The 22,437-nt window shown below is 42.8% G+C and overlaps 2 protein-coding genes across 3 annotated transcripts; one reads left to right on the top strand and one right to left on the bottom strand.

Moving 5' to 3' along the window:
* LOC110728276 (protein yippee-like At4g27745) lies at nucleotides 1–1,329 on the bottom strand. The gene is made up of 3 exons (XM_021907954.1): nucleotides 1,161–1,329; nucleotides 790–937; nucleotides 1–423 (listed from the first exon to the last, which is right to left on the bottom strand). Exons 2-3 carry the CDS (start codon nucleotides 880–882, stop codon nucleotides 196–198), a joined length of 321 nt encoding a protein of 106 aa, XP_021763646.1. The 5' UTR covers nucleotides 883–937; nucleotides 1,161–1,329; the 3' UTR covers nucleotides 1–195.
* A 14,007-nt stretch (nucleotides 1,330–15,336) lies between these two features.
* On the top strand, nucleotides 15,337–22,225 carry LOC110728266 (nuclear speckle RNA-binding protein A-like). Of its 2 annotated transcripts, XM_021907946.1 has the most exons (7): nucleotides 15,337–15,730; nucleotides 16,886–17,007; nucleotides 17,098–17,455; nucleotides 17,586–17,647; nucleotides 17,725–17,806; nucleotides 19,548–19,668; nucleotides 19,778–22,225. In XM_021907946.1, the coding sequence occupies exons 1-6, from the start codon at nucleotides 15,643–15,645 to the stop codon at nucleotides 19,649–19,651; spliced, it is 816 nt and encodes a 271-aa protein (XP_021763638.1). In that variant the 5' UTR covers nucleotides 15,337–15,642; the 3' UTR covers nucleotides 19,652–19,668; nucleotides 19,778–22,225. The 2 variants fall into 2 exon arrangements, with proteins under 2 accessions (XP_021763638.1, XP_021763634.1); XM_021907942.1 differs by having other exon boundaries at nucleotides 15,338–15,730; nucleotides 19,548–22,225.
* The last annotated feature ends 212 nt before the right edge of the window (nucleotides 22,226–22,437 follow it).

The following is a 22,437-nucleotide window of genomic DNA, read 5'->3' as shown; positions in this document are numbered from 1 at the left end:
TTCAGAGAACAATCCATTTTTATTCACAACAGATGAAGGCAACAGTTGATGGCACACTGAAGTGCACATAGTGTGTCAGGAATGAACACTTGGTCAGAACAACTTCTATACAGGATAAACAACAGAAAGACATTTTCACACTTCCAAAAGAACAATGAGGGCATAGGATGGAACAAGGAAAACCTGGTTACCAGGCTACCAATCCTCCTTGACAATTTTGGACTTCTCGAAAATGAACTTCCCTTCCTTATACCTTTGCGATGGTTCATAAGCACGCAAGTACTTCCACCCCAATACTAGTCGACAATCAGCACAATTGATATCAGCAACCGTGTGAAGGCCAGTCATAAGCTGCCTATCTTCCTTAGGCCCAACCTCAACATTCATAGCATGGGAAAACAAAAATGCTCGACCATTTCTTCCCTAACAACAGAATCACACTAGTTGGACACACCCTCACCTCAAATTCCATGAAATCCTCAAACTTTTACACAACAATCACTACCACATTATATCTCAATATCACAATATTCATCCAAACACAAAATATCACAAACCCCTCAAATTAAAAAATAAAGAATACATAACTAATATAACAAAAACCCAAACTCCAGTTAGCAAATTGGCTAAACAAGCAATAGTTTATCAACAAATAAAGCGATCCAATCAATTTATCAATCAAAACAAACCATTAGTAACAATGATTAAAATAACATGATAATCCAAACAAGCTAACACTGAATTGGCAATTTAATTAAAATTAATGATTGAAAAATGAGGATAATTTACCTGGAAAGCCTTAGAGATAATATCATCATGAAGACAAACTTGATTTCGACAATTATAGCAGCTATACACTCTTGGTCCGCCCAATTCAGCCATCCAATTACTTCACCCCTAATTTAATTTTAAGCCTTCACAATTCACACTTCCAAGCCTAACAATTTGAGCAAAACCCACAAAAATTCCATTAATAAATAATAAGAAAAATTCAGTTGAAAAATCATGAATTAAAACAAGAGGGCGTAAAGGAAAATTTTAAAAATGATCAAAATTCAGTTTTACAGCAGTAAAGATTATAGATTGTGCAGAAAAAAGGAAGCTTTGGGATCTCAAATACATAATAAAAGCAATTTGGTAAATTTTGGGGGGTTATTTACCTGGGAAAGAAGAAGATGAAGAATTGATGACAGTGACGAAGCAAAAGCGCAAACAATGAACAAGAAACGCGAAAGATAGTTGGCGTGCAAGTGTAAACTTTAGTTAGAATAATCAAATTGCACTCAAAAACAAATACTTGTACAGTTGTACTTAACGAAATTCAAAAACATCATTTTTACGGAAGTGTAATTGAAAAGTGTGAAACGAACCCATATATAAATACTAGGGTAATCCGTATAAGGACTTGTTTAGTTCATCTTATTTTTACTTATCTGATATGATTTAATCTGATCTGATTGTTTAATTTGATCAAACTTTCACTTTGATTGTACGACAGTTATAAAGAACAAATATATCAAGTGAGATCTTGTTTAATTCGTAATAATGTGTATTTTATTAATATGTAATTTTCATAATTTTTTCGTTATGAATTTAAAAATATTTTGCGATTAAAAACTGCACCTAAAACGATGAAATGGTTTGAACTTATTTTTTCTTATATTATCTTATTTGAACTAATTTGGAGGAAAGACACCGACCAGACGACTACGTGGGCCAGAAAACTTTCGTTTTCTCAATGTTTACATGGAGGCCGAGACGAGATCCCTCCACCAAAATCAACTCCATAACCTTTCCGACCACCAAGGTGTCACCAATAATAGTGTCGCCATCCAAATTGCAAGCCTGCAGACATAAGTCGAAAGAATCCCTGATTCGGCACACCAATGGATGGAGCACCAAAGCAAAAAGCAAAGGGCCAAGAGGACCACCCTGCTGCAATGCACTCCTTGACATGACCTTAAGGTATGGTCCCCATAAAACAGTTTGGCTGGAAAAGAATAACATAATTCAACCCAATGCGAGAGAATAGTCTCACCACCCGCCGACACACCAACACCAAACTGAAGACTTCCTAATTAGCTTCCCAGATGTGCACCAATTGAAGCAGCCCCAACCTTTGAAACCAGACGCCTTCAAACGGTACCCACAGCAACAGGCTGAATACCACCACTAGGCTTAACAAGTGGAGTGAGAGGAGCACTAGCAATGTATTCTCCCAACTCAATAGGACATTTTCCAGCGAGAAAGAAAATTAACCACCTACGTAATAGAGTCTACCAACTCAAGCAATCCATAAGGTGTTGAGCATGCAAGCCGTCTTTATCGCATGACGTACCACGCGGAAAACTCTTAATCTGATCCAAAACAACAGCAGGTGTAGCAATAAGGTGCTGATCAACGAGGATATTTGGTAAGATAGGAGCCGAAAAGGAAGGGTGCTTAGCTTGTAAATCTGTAAGAGTAGCATCATTGTAAGGGGCAAGACCAGAAGACGAAAGAACCCTAACCGCAGTAGTGTAATGTCCGTCACAAAGTTTTCTCTTACATTGCTTAATATTACGCTCTAACAAATCATGCTCATCATCAGCATCCAACAAATATTATTTGTTTCGGGGTTTTCTGATGTCCTGCGGGAGAGTTACAATTCCGAGACTGGAACCGGACGCCTGTACCTGCAAAATAACGGAGACTCCTGAGAGCTCCGCCTCCAACGGTCAAGTTAGTACCTGATTAAGGAGTAATTAATACAGAAATTAAAGTAATAAGGTCTCTCTAGGTGAGAGTATTTAATGTAGGTAATCTGCTTTGCTAGCGAGATCAGCCGGTTATTAGTGTGTTCCGTAAATTATTCGGTCCCTTGATTAATGAGGATTAATCGAGTATTTATAGCCTTGGGAAGCGTGCAACTCTCTAGGTTTAAGGTAAACCTAGGGCCGAACGGGCTTCTAGACTGAAATGGGCCTTGATGGCCGGTTGTCCCATTTGGCATGGGTGGACACGTGGCGTGTCTTAAGTGGTCCATGGAGGACGCGTGGCGGAACCTGGTTGGTCCACCTGTCAAACGGCGCTTGGTGGATAAAAATCCCCTAATCATTTGCCCCTCACAGGTGGCACGCGACTGGTCACGTGTCGCCTGTGACAGGCGTCGCACGGTGACAGGCGACGGCCCGTTACAGGTGTCACCTTGCAGACGGCCGGGAGACTCTCCCGCCCAAATTTGAATTCGGAAGCGACCCTTCGCCTTCTCATTTTGCCTATAAAAGGAAGTGCTGACTTCGGTCATTTTCACATTTGAGAATTTTTGCGAGAACATTCGGACCCCTGAACTTGATCTGACATTTTCGGACTTTTTCTGCCTACCGCCTGTTCTGACAAGCCGACTGACCCGAACTTTCAGGACTTCATCAACTGTCATCCGTTCAGGTAACTCAGTTCTCTTACTCTTAATTTTCTTTTTATTTTTTGAAATGGCACCATGGAAGCACACGACACGCCCTAAGTTAGTGATCAGCCGGTCACCGGGGACGGCTGAATCTAGGACTAGGAGTGCCGCCTGCCCTTTTCTGGACCCATCTTTGCCCTTTATACAAAGTCCGACTGAATCTGTGTCTATGCAGAACGTGATGGCCAGAACAAAAAAGACTGCTAGAATATCAAACTCAGACGGCTCCTCCCAAAGGGTACTCCTTAGCGAAACATCTGACCAGGCGCCAGATGTGGAACGAGGCGACTGTCAAGCTGACAGTTCTGAGAGAGGGACCAAGGTGTTCCCTTCTCATCTAACCGTGGACATGTCTAATTTACCTTCTGCTCCTTCTAAGGGAGAGGAGGCGGGCCCCTCTAGGAGAGGGGAGGAGTCGTCCTCTTCGGACTCGTCAGGGGACGAGTCCGATTCCAGCTCTTCTGACCATAGTTCTTCTGACCATAGTTCTTCTGACTCAGAAGAAAAACATAACCGCCTACAAGAGGCGAGAAGTTCCCATGCAGTGGAGAAGGGGGATAATTGGGCAGAGCCGTCCGCCTCTTACAGAGAGGAAAACACCCCCTACTACTGCAGGGTGCCCCGGGGCCGGATCGCAACCATGCGAGACAACGTGGCGAGCTTTATTGCTAACCACAAAATGGGCCCGGAGTATTTACTGTTTGTGCCGGATCCAGAAGATACTGTCGTCTGGCCGGCTGGTACCAGCTATGGTGACGGCTGTTTTGGCTGCTATGTGGCGGCCATCAAAGCTGGTCTGCGCTTCCCATTACATCCGGCTGTTCAGCGGATTTTAGATGGGTATGATCTGGGGTTATGGCAGTTAGCCCCCAACTCTTGGGTAAACGTACTCGGCTATGTGGCCGGGTGCGAACTGAACGGGGTGGAGCCAAGTTTTGAGGCTTTCGCCCACATGAACTATCTCAGCCGGACCCCTAAGTCGGGAGGTACCGGCTGGTATCAACTAACAAGCCACAGGGGTTACCTCATGACGAGAGGTAAGGCAAACAAATGGAAGGATTGGCGGAACACCTTCCTTATTATCGAGAGTTCAGACACGGAGCTGAACAAACGTTTTAACAAGTGGAACAGGGATCCGCCTCTTCTTTCAGGCGGCCGCAGCATGCCGCCTGTTCCCCCAAAGGCTAAAGGAGAGATCCTAGACAAAGGACTCTTCAAAGTAGAGACTAGGGTGAACTCTACTTCAGGGGTACGAGAGCAAGTACCCCTACACTGCGTCCCGAGCTTCAAGTGGCTCTATGATGAGTACTTCTTGGCCGCCTGTGGCCTCGGCAGTCGGTGCTCTAGAGGTAGCCGGCCTGACGAATACTCTGTTTTCTCACGCCTTGTTTACTTGGGATTTTTACTAACTTTGCTGTTTATTTCTTTCAGCCGACGCCATGAGTAAAATAACAGCATCTAAGACTGCGGCGGCCATGCTGCGGGTTTCGCTAATGAAGCAGTCGTACGCCGACTCCCCCAGCAAGGAGGCACCCTTGGTAAGCTTTGAAAACTCTTCCCCTTTAAGTTGTATTATGCATATACTAACTCTTTTTGTTTTCAGTCTGGCACTCCAAGGGCTTCTTCCTCGCAACAGCCGGACCCCAAGGCCCGGAGAACGACTGTTGCAAGCTCTCCTGGGTCTTCCAGGAAAACAGTGGCGGCTGAGAAGCAGCCGGCCACTTCCTCAAAAACCCAGGCGGGGCCGCCTAGATGTATGGACACTTGCTTGTAAAAACTCACTCTTGCTTCCTTCTTGATTAGGTCTAACTTGTTTTTCCTTTTGCTTAATGCAGCCGGCCCCCAGGGACTTGACTTGGTTGAGGTAGCCAAGTCAATGGTTAAAGTAGTTCCTCCCTCTGACAGGGAGGCGGTCAAGGGTGCCGGCACCCTTGACCTCGATGGAATTTCGGGGATCCTAGCTGAGGTATACCCTTTTGAAGTTCCAGGACGCCTGTTAACCCTTATGATTGGAAACTGACGCCTGTTTTTCTTTGTACTTAGGCCCTGCTCCGAGTCAACAGCCTTCGCAAGCCGATTGATCGGAAAAACAAAGAGGTAAAGGCCGCAAAGGCTATGGCCGCCTCCAGCTGTGATAAAGCAATGTTTCAAATTGCCCAAAATGAAGTACTGACCATTGATCTTCTTTATTATCAGGCGCAGGCGACCGCCGCTGTTCGGGCTCAGCTAGAGGCGGCCCAAAAGAAGGTTGACGAGCTGGAGGGGACCGTCACCAAATTTAAAGCCGAGCTGAAACCCCTTCGCCAGAAAATGCACTCTTACGAAGCCATGGAGAAATCTTTGGCTAACGTAAAAGAACGCCTGGTGAACCAGGAGAAGAGTCTTACCCAAGAGCTCTCGGACAAGGCCGAGCAAGAAAAACAAGAGCTCGTCCGGGAGATGGTGGAAGACTCCGCCCAAATCCAACGCATGACCTGGGAACGACTGTTCCCCAGTGCCGACTTTGCCTCATGGGAAAGAACGTACCGCCAGTGTTCGGAAATATATAATCAACAGATCCTGGCGGCTGCTGAAGAAGAGGCGATGGACGTTGCGTTGGAGGAGGAAGAGCCGGTTGTGGCGCTTGTGCCACTTGGGGGAAAGGCATCAAAAGATGATGCAGCGAAGGCCGAGTCCAGCAAGAAGAGTGCTGACCAGGCGGCTGCTGCTGATACTGAACTGCCCCCTTCTTAAGCTTTAAGTGTATTTTTTCTTTTCACGGCCTGCGTGCCGTTTGCTTTGTAATTACCCGGCCAGGGGGCCGGGGTTTTGAATATTCTGCTGGTCTTTTATGGCCGGCTCATTTTAATCAAATTTTTTGTTTTTGTTCAAATTTGTCTAAGTATTTGAAATTTGCTCACTAGACAGACTGTTGTGTATGGCCGAACGTTAAGACAGGTACAAATAGTAAGTATGCCGCCTATGCCCCTGGACGACTGGTTGTCTGTTTCCAGGATAGATGATCAGTCGGCCATTTAATCAATCGGTATTCGAACTCTTTATTCAATTTGACCAAGTGAATAGAATTACCAAGTAGCCAAGGAATTTAAGTAGGAAAACAAGCGGCGGGTACCGGTTGTTTCCCTTTATTGCCAATGTTGGCCTCTAATTTGTTATTTGTTAACCTAGCAAGAGTATTGGTTGAGAGCCTTTGTTTATTAAAAACAAGTGGACGACTCGTACCTTTTAGGCTCAGTACTAAGTTTGAGTGACTATTAAGTTAACATAGGAGTTACTTAGTCTTCGTCACAATCTTGATTGAGTAGTAAAGGTATCAGGCGGCGTAGGCCGGCTAGACCCCTTGATTTACCAATGTTTGTTGGCTATTTACTCAATAGGTTATCCAGTAGGAATAGGGGTTCGAGTGCCCTTGTTTGTATAAAACAGGCGGACGACTCAAACTTTTTAGGTTCCATACCAAATTTGAAGGAGTGACTATGAGTTAACTTTGGAGTTACTCAGTCGCCGTCACTTTTGTTTGAGAAGTAGAGGTACCAGGCGGCGTAGACCGGCTAGACCCCTTGATTCGCCAATGTTTGTTGGCTATTAACTCAATAGGTACCCCCTGCATTTATCCCAAGTAATACAGGCGGTCATCTGACTCAGATGTCAACTGCTACCACTGGTTTGGTTAGTGATAGAGTTATCCTTGTCTCAAAAAACGGCTACGTGGTTGCCCTTTGGGACAGTCGTATAGGTGCCGTGTAATTAGTTTATAGAACAATGTTCCACCCAAAAGGGAGCTGCTCTCTGCGACGAATTTCATCCGAATGGATGCCGCCGGACGCCTGCTATAATGTTGGGACAGGTCGGATTAGTTTTTAAAAGTTAGATCAGTTGACTAGGCGCCTGGTCTGATCATTCGGCCAGTGGCCTTGGTATGTTCTTGGTGAACGTATGTGCTAAGTAAAAGAAGGGTAGCCGCCTGTTAGTTACAGGATCGGCCAGACCCTAAACTTTTTAGCTAAGTATTGTGAGTAAAATACTCGAGGGAGAGTAGCCGACTGTAATGGAACAGACGGCATGCCCCTGTAAAGATAAAGAGTGAAACTCAATGGAGAGTAGCCGACTGTAAAGGTACAGACGGCATGCCCCTCGTAATACAAAATTGAATAGTAAGTGCCAACTTTTTTAAGTAGCTCTTTACTTTACATCATTCAAAAGAAATATTTCTTAAGGTTATCTACATTCCAAGTTCGAGGCAACGGTTGTCCGTCTGGTGTTTCCAGACGGTAGGTACCGTCCCTGACTTCCGCATAGATTCGGTAGGGTCCTTCCCAGTTGGGAGTTAGTTTGCCAGACTCGTTAGCCCTACCAACTGCTTCCATTTTTCTAAGTACAAAGTCCCCTACTTTGAGTGGACGCCTGTGCACTTTTTTGTTGTATGATCTAGTCATTCTCAGGCGGTAGATTTCATGGCGCAAAACAGCATTGCCCCTCTTTTCAGGAAGTGAGTCTAATGCCAGGCGCATAGCTTCCCAGTTTGCCTCTTCGTCATATAGCATTACTCGAAGAGTCGGCTCGTAGTGTTCTATTGGAAGAACAGCTTCTGCACCATAAGTTAGGAGGAATGGAGTTTCTCCAGTCGCCCCTTTTTCAGTCGTCCTAATGGCCCAAAGAACATGTGGTAGTTCATCTGCCCATAGGCCGCCTGCTCGTTCAATTTTTTTCTTGAGACCGTCTGAGATGATTTTATTAAAGGCTTCTACCTGGCCGTTTGCTTGTGGACGGCCGACAGATGCAAAGTAATGTCCAATTCCTTGGTCTCCCAACCAGCTTTTGAGAACAGGCGTCTCAAATTGGGGACCATTATCAAAAACCATAGACATGGGAACCCCGAACCGAGTGATGACGTTTTTTCCAAATGAATGAAATTACATCTTTCGTCTTGATTCCCTTTACAGCCTCCGCCTCTACCCATTTAGTGAAGTAGTCAACGGCAACAAGTATATACCTTCTGCCGCCTGTAGCAGGCGTATATGGACCCAGAATGTCCATGCCCCACTTAGCAAACGGTAGTGGGCTGTGAATGGTAGTGAGGTCAGTAGCCGGACGGTGAATTAATTTGCCAAACCTTTGGCACTTGTCACATTTTTTCACCATCTCCATTGCATCTGCTTCCAAAGTAGGCCAAAAGTAGCCCTGCCGCCTTGCCCTTTGAGCAAGCATCCTACCACCTATATGGGAAGCACAGAAACCAGAGTGAAGATCATCTAGTATCTCTCGTCCCTTTTCAGGAGTAACACACTTTAAGAAGGGTTGAAGGTGCCCCCTCTTGTGCAGTTCCCCCTGTATCATTTCAAAACAGGAGGCTCGTTTTTTCAGTGATGCCGCCTGTTGAGGATCATCCGGCAGTGTACCGTTTGTCAGATATGCCCTGATTGAATCCATCCAGGTTGAGCTTCTGTCTAGAATTCCAATAGGATTTTCCTCGATGCTTCTCTTCTCCATTACTTCCCAAAACACAGTTCGAGGAGTATCGGAGGAGGCGGATGATGCTAATTTCGAGAGTGCATCTGCCTGGTTGTTTTCTGATCTCGGTACTTGGATCAGATGGAAATCCTCAAGGGAGCCGACTGCTTGTCGGACCGCCTGTAAATATTTGATCATGGCCGGATGTGTTGCTTCGTATTCGCCATTGTACTGACTCACTATCAGTTGTGAATCAGAACAGGCGTCTATTTTCCTTGCCCCGGCCGCCTTACACATGCGGATCCCGGCTAGTAAAGCTTCATATTCTGCCTCATTGTTTGAAGCCTGGAAACTGAAGCGTAGAGCATACTCGAACCTGTCGCCCTCTGGAGATTGACATACGACGCCTGCTCCACAACCGTTTGAAGTAGAGCTTCCGTCCACATATACCTTCCAGACTTGGTCTGGAACTTGAGAGTCAGGAGGACGAGTCATCTCTACAACAAAGTCAGCAAAGGCTTGCCCCTTCACTGCTTTTCTAGGCTCGAAAGTAACTTCGAGACTCTGCATTTCTATGGCCCATTTGATCATTCGTCCGGAGGACTCCATGGTGGTAAGGGGCCGTTTGATCGGTTGGTCGGTATACACGACGACTGCATGTGCCAGAAAGTAGGGCTTCAATTTTTTAACAGCCATGAAGAGTGCAAGACCAAATTTCTCCACTAGGGGATACCTCAACTCGGCATTTTTCAGTACGTGACTGACAAAGTAGACCGGAAGTTGACAGCCGTCCCTTTCAGCAAGGAGCACCGCGCTTAACGCATGATCAGAGACGGCCAGGTACATGTAGAGATTTTCTTTGGGCAAAGGGCTGACCAGCCTTGGCAAGGAATGCAAGTGAACCTTTAATTTCTGGAAGGCGGCCTCAGCATCCGGCCCCCATTCAAACCTTGCCTTTTTCTTAATTGCCTGGAAAAAGTATAGGCATTTGTCGCCTGATCGGCTTAGAAATCTTCCCAAGGCCGCCAGACAACCTGTTAACTTCTGAACCTCTCGGACGGTACGAGGCGACTGCATGTCAACGACCGCCTGTACCTTCTCAGGGTTCGCCTCTATTCCTCTCTGGTTGATAAGGAATCCGAGAAATTTCCCAGACTCAACTCCAAATACACATTTCTTGGGATTGAGCATGACATGGTGCCGCCTGAGTGTGGCGAAAGTTTCTCGGAGGTCCGTCAGATGATCTTTCTGAAGTTTAGTCTTAACAATCATATCATCAATGTATGCCTCGACGTTTCTCCCAATCTGATCAAAGAACACTGTGTTTATCATTCGTTGGAATGTAGCCGGGGCATTCTTAAGACCAAACGGCATGACCGTATAACAGTATAATCCCTGATCAGTGACGAAGGCCGTCTTCTCCTGATCTTTCTTCCACAAAGGAATTTGATGAAAACCAGAATAGGCGTCCATAAAACTCATCAAGGCATGGCCGGCTGTTGAGTCGACCAGGTTATCAATTTTGGGCAGAGGGTAACTGTCTTTGGGGCACGCCTTGTTCAAGTCTGTGTAGTCTACACACATTCGCCAGGTGCCATTCGGCTTTTTAACAAGTACCACATTTGCAACCCAATCTGGGAAGTAACATTGCCGAATGAACCCTGCATCAAGTAATTTTTTGACTTCGGCGGCGGCCGCCTGACCTCTTTCTTCACCATGGTTCCGCTTCTTTTGCCGTACCGGCTTCTTTTTCGGATCCACAGCGAGTTTGTGTACTGCCAGATCAGGACTAATGCCTGGCATTTCATGGACTTCAAATGCAAAGATGTCCTTGTATTCTTTCAACAGGTTGTGAAAGTCATCACCAAGGTTTCTCAGAGCAGTCGTCCCAACTTTGACTGTTCGGTCAGGGCGGGAGTCGTCTAATATCAGGTCCGTATGCTCACCAGCCGGCTGAGGGCGGAACTCATCCGGCCGGTCCTCTGCCAATGATTGCTATTTTCTTGCCTTTCTGGCGGACTCTGTCTGGGACGCCTTTCTTTTTCTGTCGCCTGTTTCTTGAACAGGCGCACTTTCCTTGACATTGTCAAGGTCTATTTTTTCTCCACTTGACCCAGTGGCCTTAGCAGTGGGTTTGACATCCGAGAGATAGCACTCTCGGGCCATCCTCTGATCTCCCCTTAGGGAGCCGACTGTTCCATTGTCCCTTTCAAACTTAAGCAGCATAAGTGACGGGATTATAACAGCCTTGGCACTATTCAGGGTTGGGCGACCCAGAATCATGTTGTAGGCAGAGAGTTCCTCTACAACTAGGAATCGGACTACCATGTGTCGTCCTTCCCCTTTTTCGCCCAGGCGGACGGGTAGATCAACTCGTCCCAGTGGGTGGACGACTCCTCCTCCAAACCCTATTAAAGGGTGGGAGGCCGGATGTATGCAGTCCGTCTGATATTTCAGTTTTGACAGACATTTGCTGCTGATGAGATCTGAAGAGCTCCCAGTATCTATGAGGATTCGACCAACTCTCTGGTTGGCCACTTTACATTCAATAACGAGAGGGTCGTCATGCGGCCCCCTTATTCCTCCTAGATCCTCTTCAGTGATGACAATCTCAGGAAATGTATATTTGGACGGTCGTTCTTGGTGAACGGAATTTACATCTAACCGCCTTATATTATCTTTGTTGCCCCTAATAGTGGGGCCGCCTCCTGAGAAGCCGCCTGCAATGGTGTAGACGACTGCATCATCTGTATCGGAACTGTCGGCCTGTTGATTCTTTTTGGCCGACTGCTTTTTTGAGGAAGTATTCCCCGTAGATTTCTTGACATAAGTGTCAAGATCACCTTGATCAGCCAAGCGGTCTAGGTACCGCATGAGACTAATGCAGTCGTTGGTGTGATGACCAATGTCATCATGATAAGCACAGATTTTGTCTTGGTTCCGGTTGCTCGCAGAACCCTTCATGGGGAGCGGTTTCTCAATTGAGAGCCGTCCCTTTATTTCTTTTAGGATAAACTGGTTATCCTTGTTAAACACATACTTTGGGGAGTATGGTTTGAATTCCTTTTTCTTCTTGGCCGGCTGTTTAGAGGAATCAGCCGCCCAGACCCCTTTTCTTTTTTCATCTTTGTTGGACGACTGTTTCTGTCGTCCTTCTCTATTGTCGAACCTCTTCCCGTCCGACTGTTTCATTGTACACAGATCAGTCGCCTGTATATAGGCTTCTGCTTCAATCAAGGCCTCTTGAAGAGTCGCCACCCTTTTTCGAACTAAATCAAATTTGAAGGTAGACCCGTCTTTGAGACCTCTAAAAAAGTCAGTATAAGCTACCTCATCCGGTAACCCTTGAATCTGTATTCTCATCAGGTTGAACCGCCTGATGTAGGAACGAAGCCCCTCCTTTTCACCCTGCTGAATTGTTCCCAAATCAAGGGTCGTTTTCTTCGCAGGGATGTTCATTGCAAAGTTGGAGGCAAATAAGTAAGCAAGCGTCCTGAAACTGTTTACACAACCAGTCGGCAGGTTGCCGAACCATTGCTGTGCAATTCCCTTGAGAGTTGCTGGGAAACACTTGCACCAAGTGGGATCATCCAACCCTTGAAGGTACATCAGGTTGGTGAATGCCATCAGATGGTCTTCCGGGTTAGTAGTGCCATCATAGGCGCCTACTAAAACATTTTTTACTTTGGCCGGCTGAGCGGCTTCAGTAATTTCCTTGGAGAAGGCCGACGGCTGTTCACCAAGTCTAAGCAGCCGTAGCTGCCAGTCCATAGGTTGGACGTTTTTTGCTGCAGGTCCACCAAATGGAGGTGGCTGCATAAAATATTGTTGTTGCGGCACAAATGGCAAATTTGGTACCGCCTGCGCACTATGAAAGCCAGACTGACGGGAGGTGCCGCCTGACTGACTCTCATGGTACGACTGAGTTGGCCTCATCGAGGCATTTCGCAAACTGTCCTGAAAATTTGAAGTAGAAGCCGACTCTGATAATCGGTCACTCTTCTTCTGCTCTAGCAGGTGCCGAGCATCTGTGAACGTTTGCTTTGACCCATCCGCCTGAATATGACGAACCGGTTTCCTATTTCCCGTAGGATAACGGAGTTTTGTGAAATCAAGAGCAGACGGCTCCCGCTTCTTAGATTTAGGATGGGGAGTCGCCTCTCGCCCTTGAACTGGCTTCCTCTTCAGTGAAGTGGAAGGTTTTTTGGCCGCCTGCTCTTTGACTGAAGCAGGTGGTTTTTTGTTGATCAACTCTTGGATCTCTCCCTTGAATCCCCTCATGAAGATCATGAGTTCGTTCCTTGTGATGGGAGCAGACCCATCAGTCGGCTGTTGCCGAGCAAGCGGTGCGCCTGCTGGCTCGCTTCCTGTTTGAAGATACTCCCGTTCCCTTATTTCAGTATGACGGGTACGGCGGGCCCTTAGGGTCCCGTCTGGAGCTGTATGAGTTTCAACTTCAAATTCACTTTCGGTATCATGGTCCGACTGAACTTGAGGGTCGTCTAGGGGACGCCTCTCTTCTGGGGTCGGTACAGACTTGGATGCCATCTCTGAAGTACTCTCCCCACAGACGGCGCCAAATGTTTCGGGGTTTTCTGATGTCCTGCGGGAGAGTTACAATTCCGAGACTGGAACCGGACGCCTGTACCTGCAAAATAACGGAGACTCCTGAGAGCTCCGCCTCCAACGGTCAAGTTAGTACCTGATTAAGGAGTAATTAATACAGAAATTAAAGTAATAAGGTCTCTCTAGGTGAGAGTATTTAATGTAGGTAATCTGCTTTGCTAGCGAGATCAGCCGGTTATTAGTGTGTTCCGTAAATTATTCGGTCCCTTGATTAATGAGGATTAATCGAGTATTTATAGCCTTGGGAAGCGTGCAACTCTCTAGGTTTAAGGTAAACCTAGGGCCGAACGGGCTTCTAGACTGAAATGGGCCTTGATGGCCGGTTGTCCCATTTGGCATGGGTGGACACGTGGCGTGTCTTAAGTGGTCCATGGAGGACGCGTGGCGGAACCTGGTTGGTCCACCTGTCAAACGGCGCTTGGTGGATAAAAATCCCCTAATCATTATTATTATTATTATTATTATTATTATTATTATTATTATTATTACTACTACCACTATTATTGTTATTACTATTTATTATTATTATTATTACTACTACTATTATTGTTATTACTATTTATTATTATTATTGTTATTATTATTATTATTATTATCACCTCTACCTTATGGCTATATATAAGGAGTAATAAATAGAAAATCAAATAAAAATATAATATTAATTACACTGATTTGCGTGTAATTTTGTCCTGCATTTTTAAGTTAACACAGAGTACCAAATTAGGATATATATTCCCTCCATGTTCATATAAATGAACCGTTTTCCTTTTCCGTCCGTATTTAAATAAATGAAACGATTTCCTTTTTAGTAACTTCTCTCTATTTTTTGTGTCACAAAAAAATAGTAACTTCTCTCTATTTTTTAATAATATTCTACAAATTTGTGGTCCCAACAAAACCCCTTTTCATCTCTCCTCAAACTTATACTCTACTACCTTATTACTCGTATATTTTAGCAGTAACTTCAAGTATTCAACTTACCTCCATAAAACCTTGTGAAAGTCAAACATTTCATTTATTTAAACACGTAGAAAGCATTAAGGGGTCGTTTGGTTCGCACAACGGAATCGAAATGGAATGCAGAAAGGGAATGGAGGAGAAAGGAATGAAACCCTTATAATTTAGGTTTTTGTTTGGTTAGAAGGGAGGAGAATGGAATGAAACCACCATAGAACCACCACAACACAACCATTGCACCCCTTCATCAGTTTCCACCTTCTCCGGCCATCGCACTGCCCAACTAACACCACAACGGAACCGACGCAATGATTATTTGCTTCCGACGTTTCCGACGCAACCCCAAATTTACAACCACCTTGGATCCAATTCCTTCGTCCAACTAACACCACAACCTATTTACAACTAACACCACAACGAAATCGGCCACCGCACCGCCTAACTAACACTACAACCTTGGATCCAATTCCTTCGTTTCCAACGCAACCCCAGATTTACAACCACCTTTTCAAACCCAAACCCTAACTCTCGAAGACGCTCGCAAACTCATCGAACCTTTTATAGCCGACCAACTCCGCTCTCTCCTCCAAGACGTCGCCGTCCACCACCCTAAGTTCTCTTTGTGGCGCGCACACTTGTTGATTCCGACGTTATTCAGCAGAAGCTCTTTGTTCGAGGTCTTGGCCCGACTACAACCACAGGTGGGAGATGGGGCAGTGAAGGGCGGCGAGGGTCGGGGGAAGGTCGACGAGCATCCGGCGAGGTGCAACAAGTTCTTGCGAGGTAAATCCAGTTGATAGGGTATGGTGGTGGTTGGGGAATGAGAATGCAAAAGGTAGGGGGGTGGGGAATGAGTTTAGGAGATTTTTAGGTAAACCCAAAAATAAAATGGGAAAATGGGAATGACAAAAAAATAAAAATAAATACTAACAAAGGGAATCATTCTCATTCCAGCGAACCAAACGACACCTAAATATTTATCTATAACTCTGAAGGCTACGTAATGCATTATCCTTTTCAAATGAGGAATAAATCTAGAGTTAAGAAAAAAAGAAAATAAACCAAACAAAATTAGCACATAGCAGTTGATGTCCAACATGAACACCTGCCTCAACAAAGTCTTCTCTTTTCTCTGTTGTTAGTTTTGGTCAGAAATACCAAAAATGTCAGACCAATACTGGAGGTACACCGATTCAAGGCAACCGCCCGCCGTTTCATCACTCCCCGCGAAACGCCCTCGCTCCGATTACGGTACCCTTTCTTTCGTCTTCTTCTTTTTTTGTTTTTTTTTTTTTAATTTTTTTTTCAATTCTAGGGTTTTCAGTATTTCCATTATTTTTAAAGAACGAAATTTCCAGTTATTTCACTTCTCTGAGCTTAATTTCTTGAAATATGCTTGATAAAGTTGTGTTCTTTATTTTCCTTTTGTTTTATTATTTTGTTTATGTACAATTTTACACGATTTGGTGTTTTAGGGTTTTAGTTTAACAACCAAAACCCTTTTTAACCTTCCTTTCTTTCCCCTGTTTCTATTAGGTTTTAATTTAGCTCCATTGATACATATTATTTGGGTATATGCAGTTTTGTGGTTATGTTTTAACGATTCTTTAATTTAGTCTTTAAAGAAGTTGTTTTTATTGTTCAAATTAATTGGTAGGTAGTGAATTTAATTTAGAGCTCCAATAGAGATTAAATTAAGACTGATAGTGTCCATATTGACTTAAAGTGTCTACCTCTGCTGCCAAATTGTAAAATCTTTGATTGTTGAGGCGGGCGACTTTTCAAGAAATACAAAGATAAATTATGGAATGATAATATTCTCTTTATATATACAGCTTAATAGTTTTCTGATCGAGTAAAGTACAGATGAATCTGTAAAAGCTATGAAATTTAAACTCGCTTACTGCTTGTAATGGATTCATTGTATAGCTTATTGAAGAAATTGTTATACGCCTACAATATGCAAGTAAAGGGTTTTTGGATGGCCTGGGACTGGGTGTGGAGGAAATTCAAGAATTTGCTCTAATTTCTGTTCAGTCATTGCTCACCTTTGATATTTTAAATCCTTAATTGCCATTCATTATTCATTAAACACAGTAAAAAGTTGTGGTCTACTTATAAAATGATAATTGTTAATTTGCTATACGACTTCGTGCTTCATTATTGAAAGTTGTATACTTCACCTTTTTCTTTATAGAATTATAGGTTCCAGCTATGGTCTCTGTTTAGCTTTGCATATACTTATTACTAATAACTTGGATAGGTATGTTGCTCATGTTATGCTACTCCAGTGTTAACACACATGCATGCGTTTGGATAACTTCTTATCCCAACCCCACTATTTTATTGTTGATTTCTTAGGTAATGTATAATTTATAATATGCTGAAACGTTAGCATTTTTGTAGATGTTCCATCTGGACGGGATGTAGCTGGTTATTACTCTCGTGATGATGACAGGCTAGCTCACCGTGCAATTAGAGATACTGAGTCCATAAACCAATCTTATGATCGTTACCTGAGAAGCACAGTAATATTTCTGAATTTTACTACGCATGTGTTTTGGCCTTGGTCTGTAATTTGGTCTGTCTTTGACATTAAAATACATTATATTGTTCAGCAACTTTATCCTGGGGCAGATTCAGGAAGATTACCTAGCTCTGGCATATCTAGTCATGCTGTTGATGATCCTCGACTTGGAAACGATCCTCGACATGGAAACGATCCTCGATTAGGAAATGATCCTCGCATGTCTGGTGACCCACGTATGGTAAGTGATCCACGTATGGTAACTGATCCACGAATCAATAGCGACCCTCGAATGACAGGTATTGGAATTATGGACCCTGCGATGTCCCTGAAGGGGCGGGGCTCCAATCTTGGATCTGGAAGGTCTGAGGTTTCCCTTCCACCTGATGCTAGCAGTACTCTCTATGTAGAGGGCTTGCCTGCAAACTGTACGCGCAGGGAAGTGGCTCGTATCCTTTATCATTGCAAATTTTATTTAATAAAATAATTATTCTCTGCACTTTTCATACTTGCCATCCATTTCTGGTTTTCTGTCCCTCCCCTCTCGGAACTTCTTGTTTCCTTCACTTCTTTTGTCAGACATCTTTCGTCCCTTTGTGGGCTACAAGGAGGTCAGGCTTGTGACCAAGGAAGCAAGACATGTATGTCTATTATCTACTGCTCCCTTTGTATAGCATTTTTTTCATGGATCAGTACTCATGTGTAGTTTTTCTTGTAGTCTGGGGGAGATCCACTTGTGCTGTGTTTTGTTGACTTTTTGAGTCCCGCACATGCTGCAACAGCGTTGGATGCCTTACAAGGTGAGTTTGTTGGGGGTTTTCTTTTTCCCTGTATAACAACTTTGTACATCAACATATTCTCTTTTTATCTATGTGATCTATTATGCGTTTATTACTTTTATGAACCTAGTGTGGAAATGCAATATATGAGCTTCAAAAGGTCAATGATCATAACTGAGTGCTTTTGCATTTGTTTATCGCTTGACAAATTCTCTCTTCTGGCCTTCTGGGTTGCTAGTTCTATAAGTGATTTGTCAGAGATAAAAATGCTGGAAATGGGCTTAAGATATCCTTGATGTATATGAATCCTAGCCTCGTTGTCTATGCTCAGTAGTAACCTAATATTTGAATTTACGATTCCCTCACGTTAGTTCTGTTATTTTTATCATTGGAGACGAGGATCCATAATTTATGTTTTTTTTTTATTATATATATATATATATATATATATATATATATATATATTCCCTGTGATCGAACTACCCAAAAGAGTTGTTCTGAAGTCAAGATGTTTAGTCTAAAAAAGTGGAGTATTTGCAAACTATAGATCCATTTGCATAGTTCAAGGAGAATAAAGTCCTTAAACAGAAATGCAACGAGGCTTGTGGGATCTAGGATTTTTCTTAACCTGAATCTACAATTGTCTAATGGATTGTATAAGCAGATCTGTTTACCTTCCTTAATTGCGTATGCTCTAAGTGGATAATTTATATGCAAAATTAGTGTGGTATAATCTGATGGGTCCTTAAGGTTGATTTGGAGATTTGAGGTGCGACATCTGGGCAAACAATTTGACAATTTTGCTTCCGTTGACGACATGTTGTGAACTCATACCAAACCCTTGGGACTTCCTTTTTTTCCTTTTTTTTTTTACTTTTTTTTGCGAAGCTAACTTATCTTCATTCAACTATCATAGCCTTAGCATCTGATTCTTTTTTTTTTTTTTTATTAGAATAGGGATGCAGTTGTGTAACCAACTGGGAATTCAGGCTAACTAGATTTTTGAGTGTTCTTTCACTGATATCCTGTGACAAATCAATCTACTTTCGACTCTATAATAATCTTCTGGTTGAAACTCAGCTTTTTTTTTTTTTTTTTTTTTTAAATGTCAAAGAAAATGCTGAAGTGATCTGCATTTCCTAACTGTAATATCTGTAATTGTGATGATTCTCTGAAGGCATACCGTTTGTGAAACTATTTATAGACCAGTACATAGTGCTCTGATTCTGTTTGCAAATATCATGTTCATCATGGAACTGAAGGAATTCTTCAGCTTTCTACTAATAGTAGAACACGAAAGCTCTTGAAGCAGGATTTATGCAACTCTTTCTACATAGTTAATTGAACAGTCAAAGGGTCACTGGGTTTGAGGTGTGTTTTAAATTCTGAACTTTCTAAGGGACATCTGTGACTCGTTTTTGGACTAATGTGGCCATGTGGGTTTTGAACGGGGTGACCAGCATGAACCTTGAACAATTTGACACCCTCTTATCTTTCCCCTGCTAATCTTCTTAAGTTTAAGTTAAAGAGACTGTTCTTTTTTTCAAGAGTTGGGGTGAATAGGGTCAATTTTTCCCTTAGTCTAGCTCTCAAGCCTTAATTTTATGATCCTCCAATTTTAATTGGCTATATATGTAATTGTGTTTTGGCATTGAACATGTACGCAAAGCGATGGTGCGTTTGTAGTTTGTAATGGCCCCAAAATACGTGAAAACCTGGACCATAGTCTATTTTGCAGCGTGAGTAAAGTTCGATTTTGCAGGTTATAAGTTCGATGAGAATGACCGTGACACTTCTATTTTGAGGCTGCAATTCGCTCGTTATCCGGGTGCAAGGTCAGGTGGTGGCCATCGCGGCAAGCGTTGAACGGTGTGATTTTGCAGGTGATAAAAGTCTTCCATTTGATCAGGCTTAGGCACAATTCGCTCTTTAGGTTATAGCTGTAACTCGAACAATTTTCGCTGTAAATTACCAAAGGGAGTTTCTATGTAGGAATCCGCTCAAAATGGGAGGTTTGCGAAATTGAGGTTGATATGATCACCTTTGAGATCCACACACCAATTTCTGCGGCTTTTTATTTAGTACCAACTCGTGGGATTCGGGGGCTTGTAGCTAGTTTGGAGCTTGTGCCCTTTTATTAGAAACTTATGAAATGCCAGAGTGCCAGACTGTATTCGCTTTTAGTTTTAGATACTTGGAAACTTGCTACTTATGTATCTGACTGAAATACATCGTCGACATTGCCTGGTCTTGAAGTTGGTTTTCCTTGCTTATAGCAATTTCTGCAATGCTAGGGATCAATATCTATACCTGCAATGGTTTGATGAGGAGTGACTGTACAACCTCTATTCATCTGTTACTTCAGTTCTTGTAATCACTCAATGTAAAAGCGAGCCAACTGCGTTTCAATTATGTACCTTGTTTGGTGTTTTGGGCTTGGGGGGTTGATAGACTTGATGCTGTTTCTGTACCTATTTCTACTTTATTGCAAGATACTAGCATTTCTTTATCAGCAGGATGCTTTCTTTTTACTGAGTTTTTGAAAAAAGAAAACATTATTTCTCAGGCACGACTCTTGATTTTCATCATCTGCTGAAATTTTATGTTTTTTAAAATTGCTGCTGAAATTTCAGATTTTCATGACTTATCAACACTAAATTTCTCAACCAAAGTCCTATTTCAAAACTTTTCATCTTTGGAGTCTAGTATTCTTATAAATCTATCCTGATAAGAATAGATTATGCCTTTTGTCTGCAATAGAATGGGAAGATGAGTGATTAGAACTATTTTGCTATTGGAGCTATGAGACTTGGTACTGGAACTTTGTTGCCTGCTCCGCTGCTGTTACTTCTTATTTCAGCTGTGTGTGCTCAGGAATGTTGATCACAATATTTTTTTTCTTACCTAGTATGGATTATTTCAATCCCCTATAGCCCATACTGTCCGTGTTTAAGGCTGGACTTGGGGCGTTGATTACTTCAGCCATGAGCATATGGTGGTATGACTGTATTCGCTACATCTCGATCCATCCTGTAGTGACTGTCTGTCAACCTCTGGAAAACTCTTTTCACGGTGAATTCAAGTATGTTTCTCGAGGAACTTTGGATGCAATTTCTTCATTTCTTTTGACCAAGGCCATGTAATTGGGTTGGAGGAAGCATTCATCCATAAACATGATGATCTGGCATTTTGTACCTGAGTTAAGATCTTTGTTGCTTCACTTATTAAGGAGTCGCTGATAGTACAAGTGTTGAGCTCTTCATTAGGTACAAGTGAAAATGAGCTCTTCATTAGGTACAAGTGAAAATGAGCTCTTCATTAGGTACAGGTGATTATGAGCTCTTCATTAGGTACTTAGTTTAGAATTTATGCAGAGTAGTTTTGAACTTTTATCAATTGTTAACTTTAGTCAGTGTGACAGCAAGGCTGTTAGCCTATTACCATGGTTTATGATAAGTACTTGGAAGTTGGAATGTTATAATGTTCGAACCAGTCAGGCGACCTCTGTTTTAAAGAGCTCTGTCCACATCAGTGGTTCTGTACATTACTAATCCACCATTTAGTGAGTTGAGCCTTTGGCATTTTTTTTTTGGAAAGCTGCTTCATACACAGTGCTCCTCTTTATGACCGAGAACGGAATGCAGTCATGTTGAGTGTCTTGAATAGTGCGATCAGGACTTACATTAAGCTGTTCCAGCTTGTGATTTATTTGCCTGAATAGTTTGTTTCAAATTCTGTAATTTCTGAGGATATTTTGCTATAAAAGAATTGGTGTCTGCTCAAAGTTTGCGAAGTCAGAAGTGACTGTTTCTGTTGCAATCCGTTGAACTTAACTCTCTGGACAAGTATCGGGTTAGTGACCTAAACATATATTTGTGATTAAGGTTACAGTAGTTTGCTTCGATGGATATACACCATCTTATGAAATGGGTATGGAATTCTCTGATCTGATCATAATAATCTAGAATTGTTTTGTTGTGGTGTAAGCAGTTATGCTGAGCAGGTTTGTGCTCTTTCACTCGCCCTTGACTGGTGTGCTGCCTGTATTGTGTTACCTTGCAAAGGAACTATACTCTTCGTTGTTAAATACTTTGCATTAGCATATTAAATCGAGTTAAAATTACCGAATTGATGCAGCATTCCTCTCGCTAACCTCTACTCAACTATTTGCATCCAACAACAGCTGGAAAATTTTGTAATACTGCCTAATTTTTATGGCCTATATGGCTATATGTATTATTTGCCAAGTTCTTAGTTTGAGCATGCAATGTATCTTGGGCTTGTGCGTACTTCGTAAAATTTCTACTATCCACAATTCATGTAAGCATATATACTATAGTAAACGAGTATCTTCGTAATGTTTTATTGTGTTAGGTTAAGTGACAGGGAAAAAGGTAATTTGTATCATCGTCTCTTTGATTTTGAGAGCTTTAGCTTTGCGCAACACAACAATTTTCGCAAGATTTGATTACATTACATTTTCTACTATGTAGTGTTTTGTTATGTTAGGTTAAGTGACAGGGAAATGGGTAAATTGTATTGTAGTCTCATAATCATTTTCAGAGCGCAACAACTAAATCCTTGTGAAACTAGAATAAAAATCGGCAATCTATCTAAATTTTGTTTTAATTAAGAACAAATACGTTGTTGTA

The sequence above is a fragment of the Chenopodium quinoa genome, unplaced genomic scaffold (genome assembly GCF_001683475.1).
Source record: "Chenopodium quinoa cultivar QQ74 unplaced genomic scaffold, ASM168347v1, whole genome shotgun sequence".
NCBI lineage: Eukaryota > Viridiplantae > Streptophyta > Magnoliopsida > Caryophyllales > Amaranthaceae > Chenopodium > Chenopodium quinoa.
This window is presented reverse-complemented; position numbering and strand designations above follow the sequence as displayed.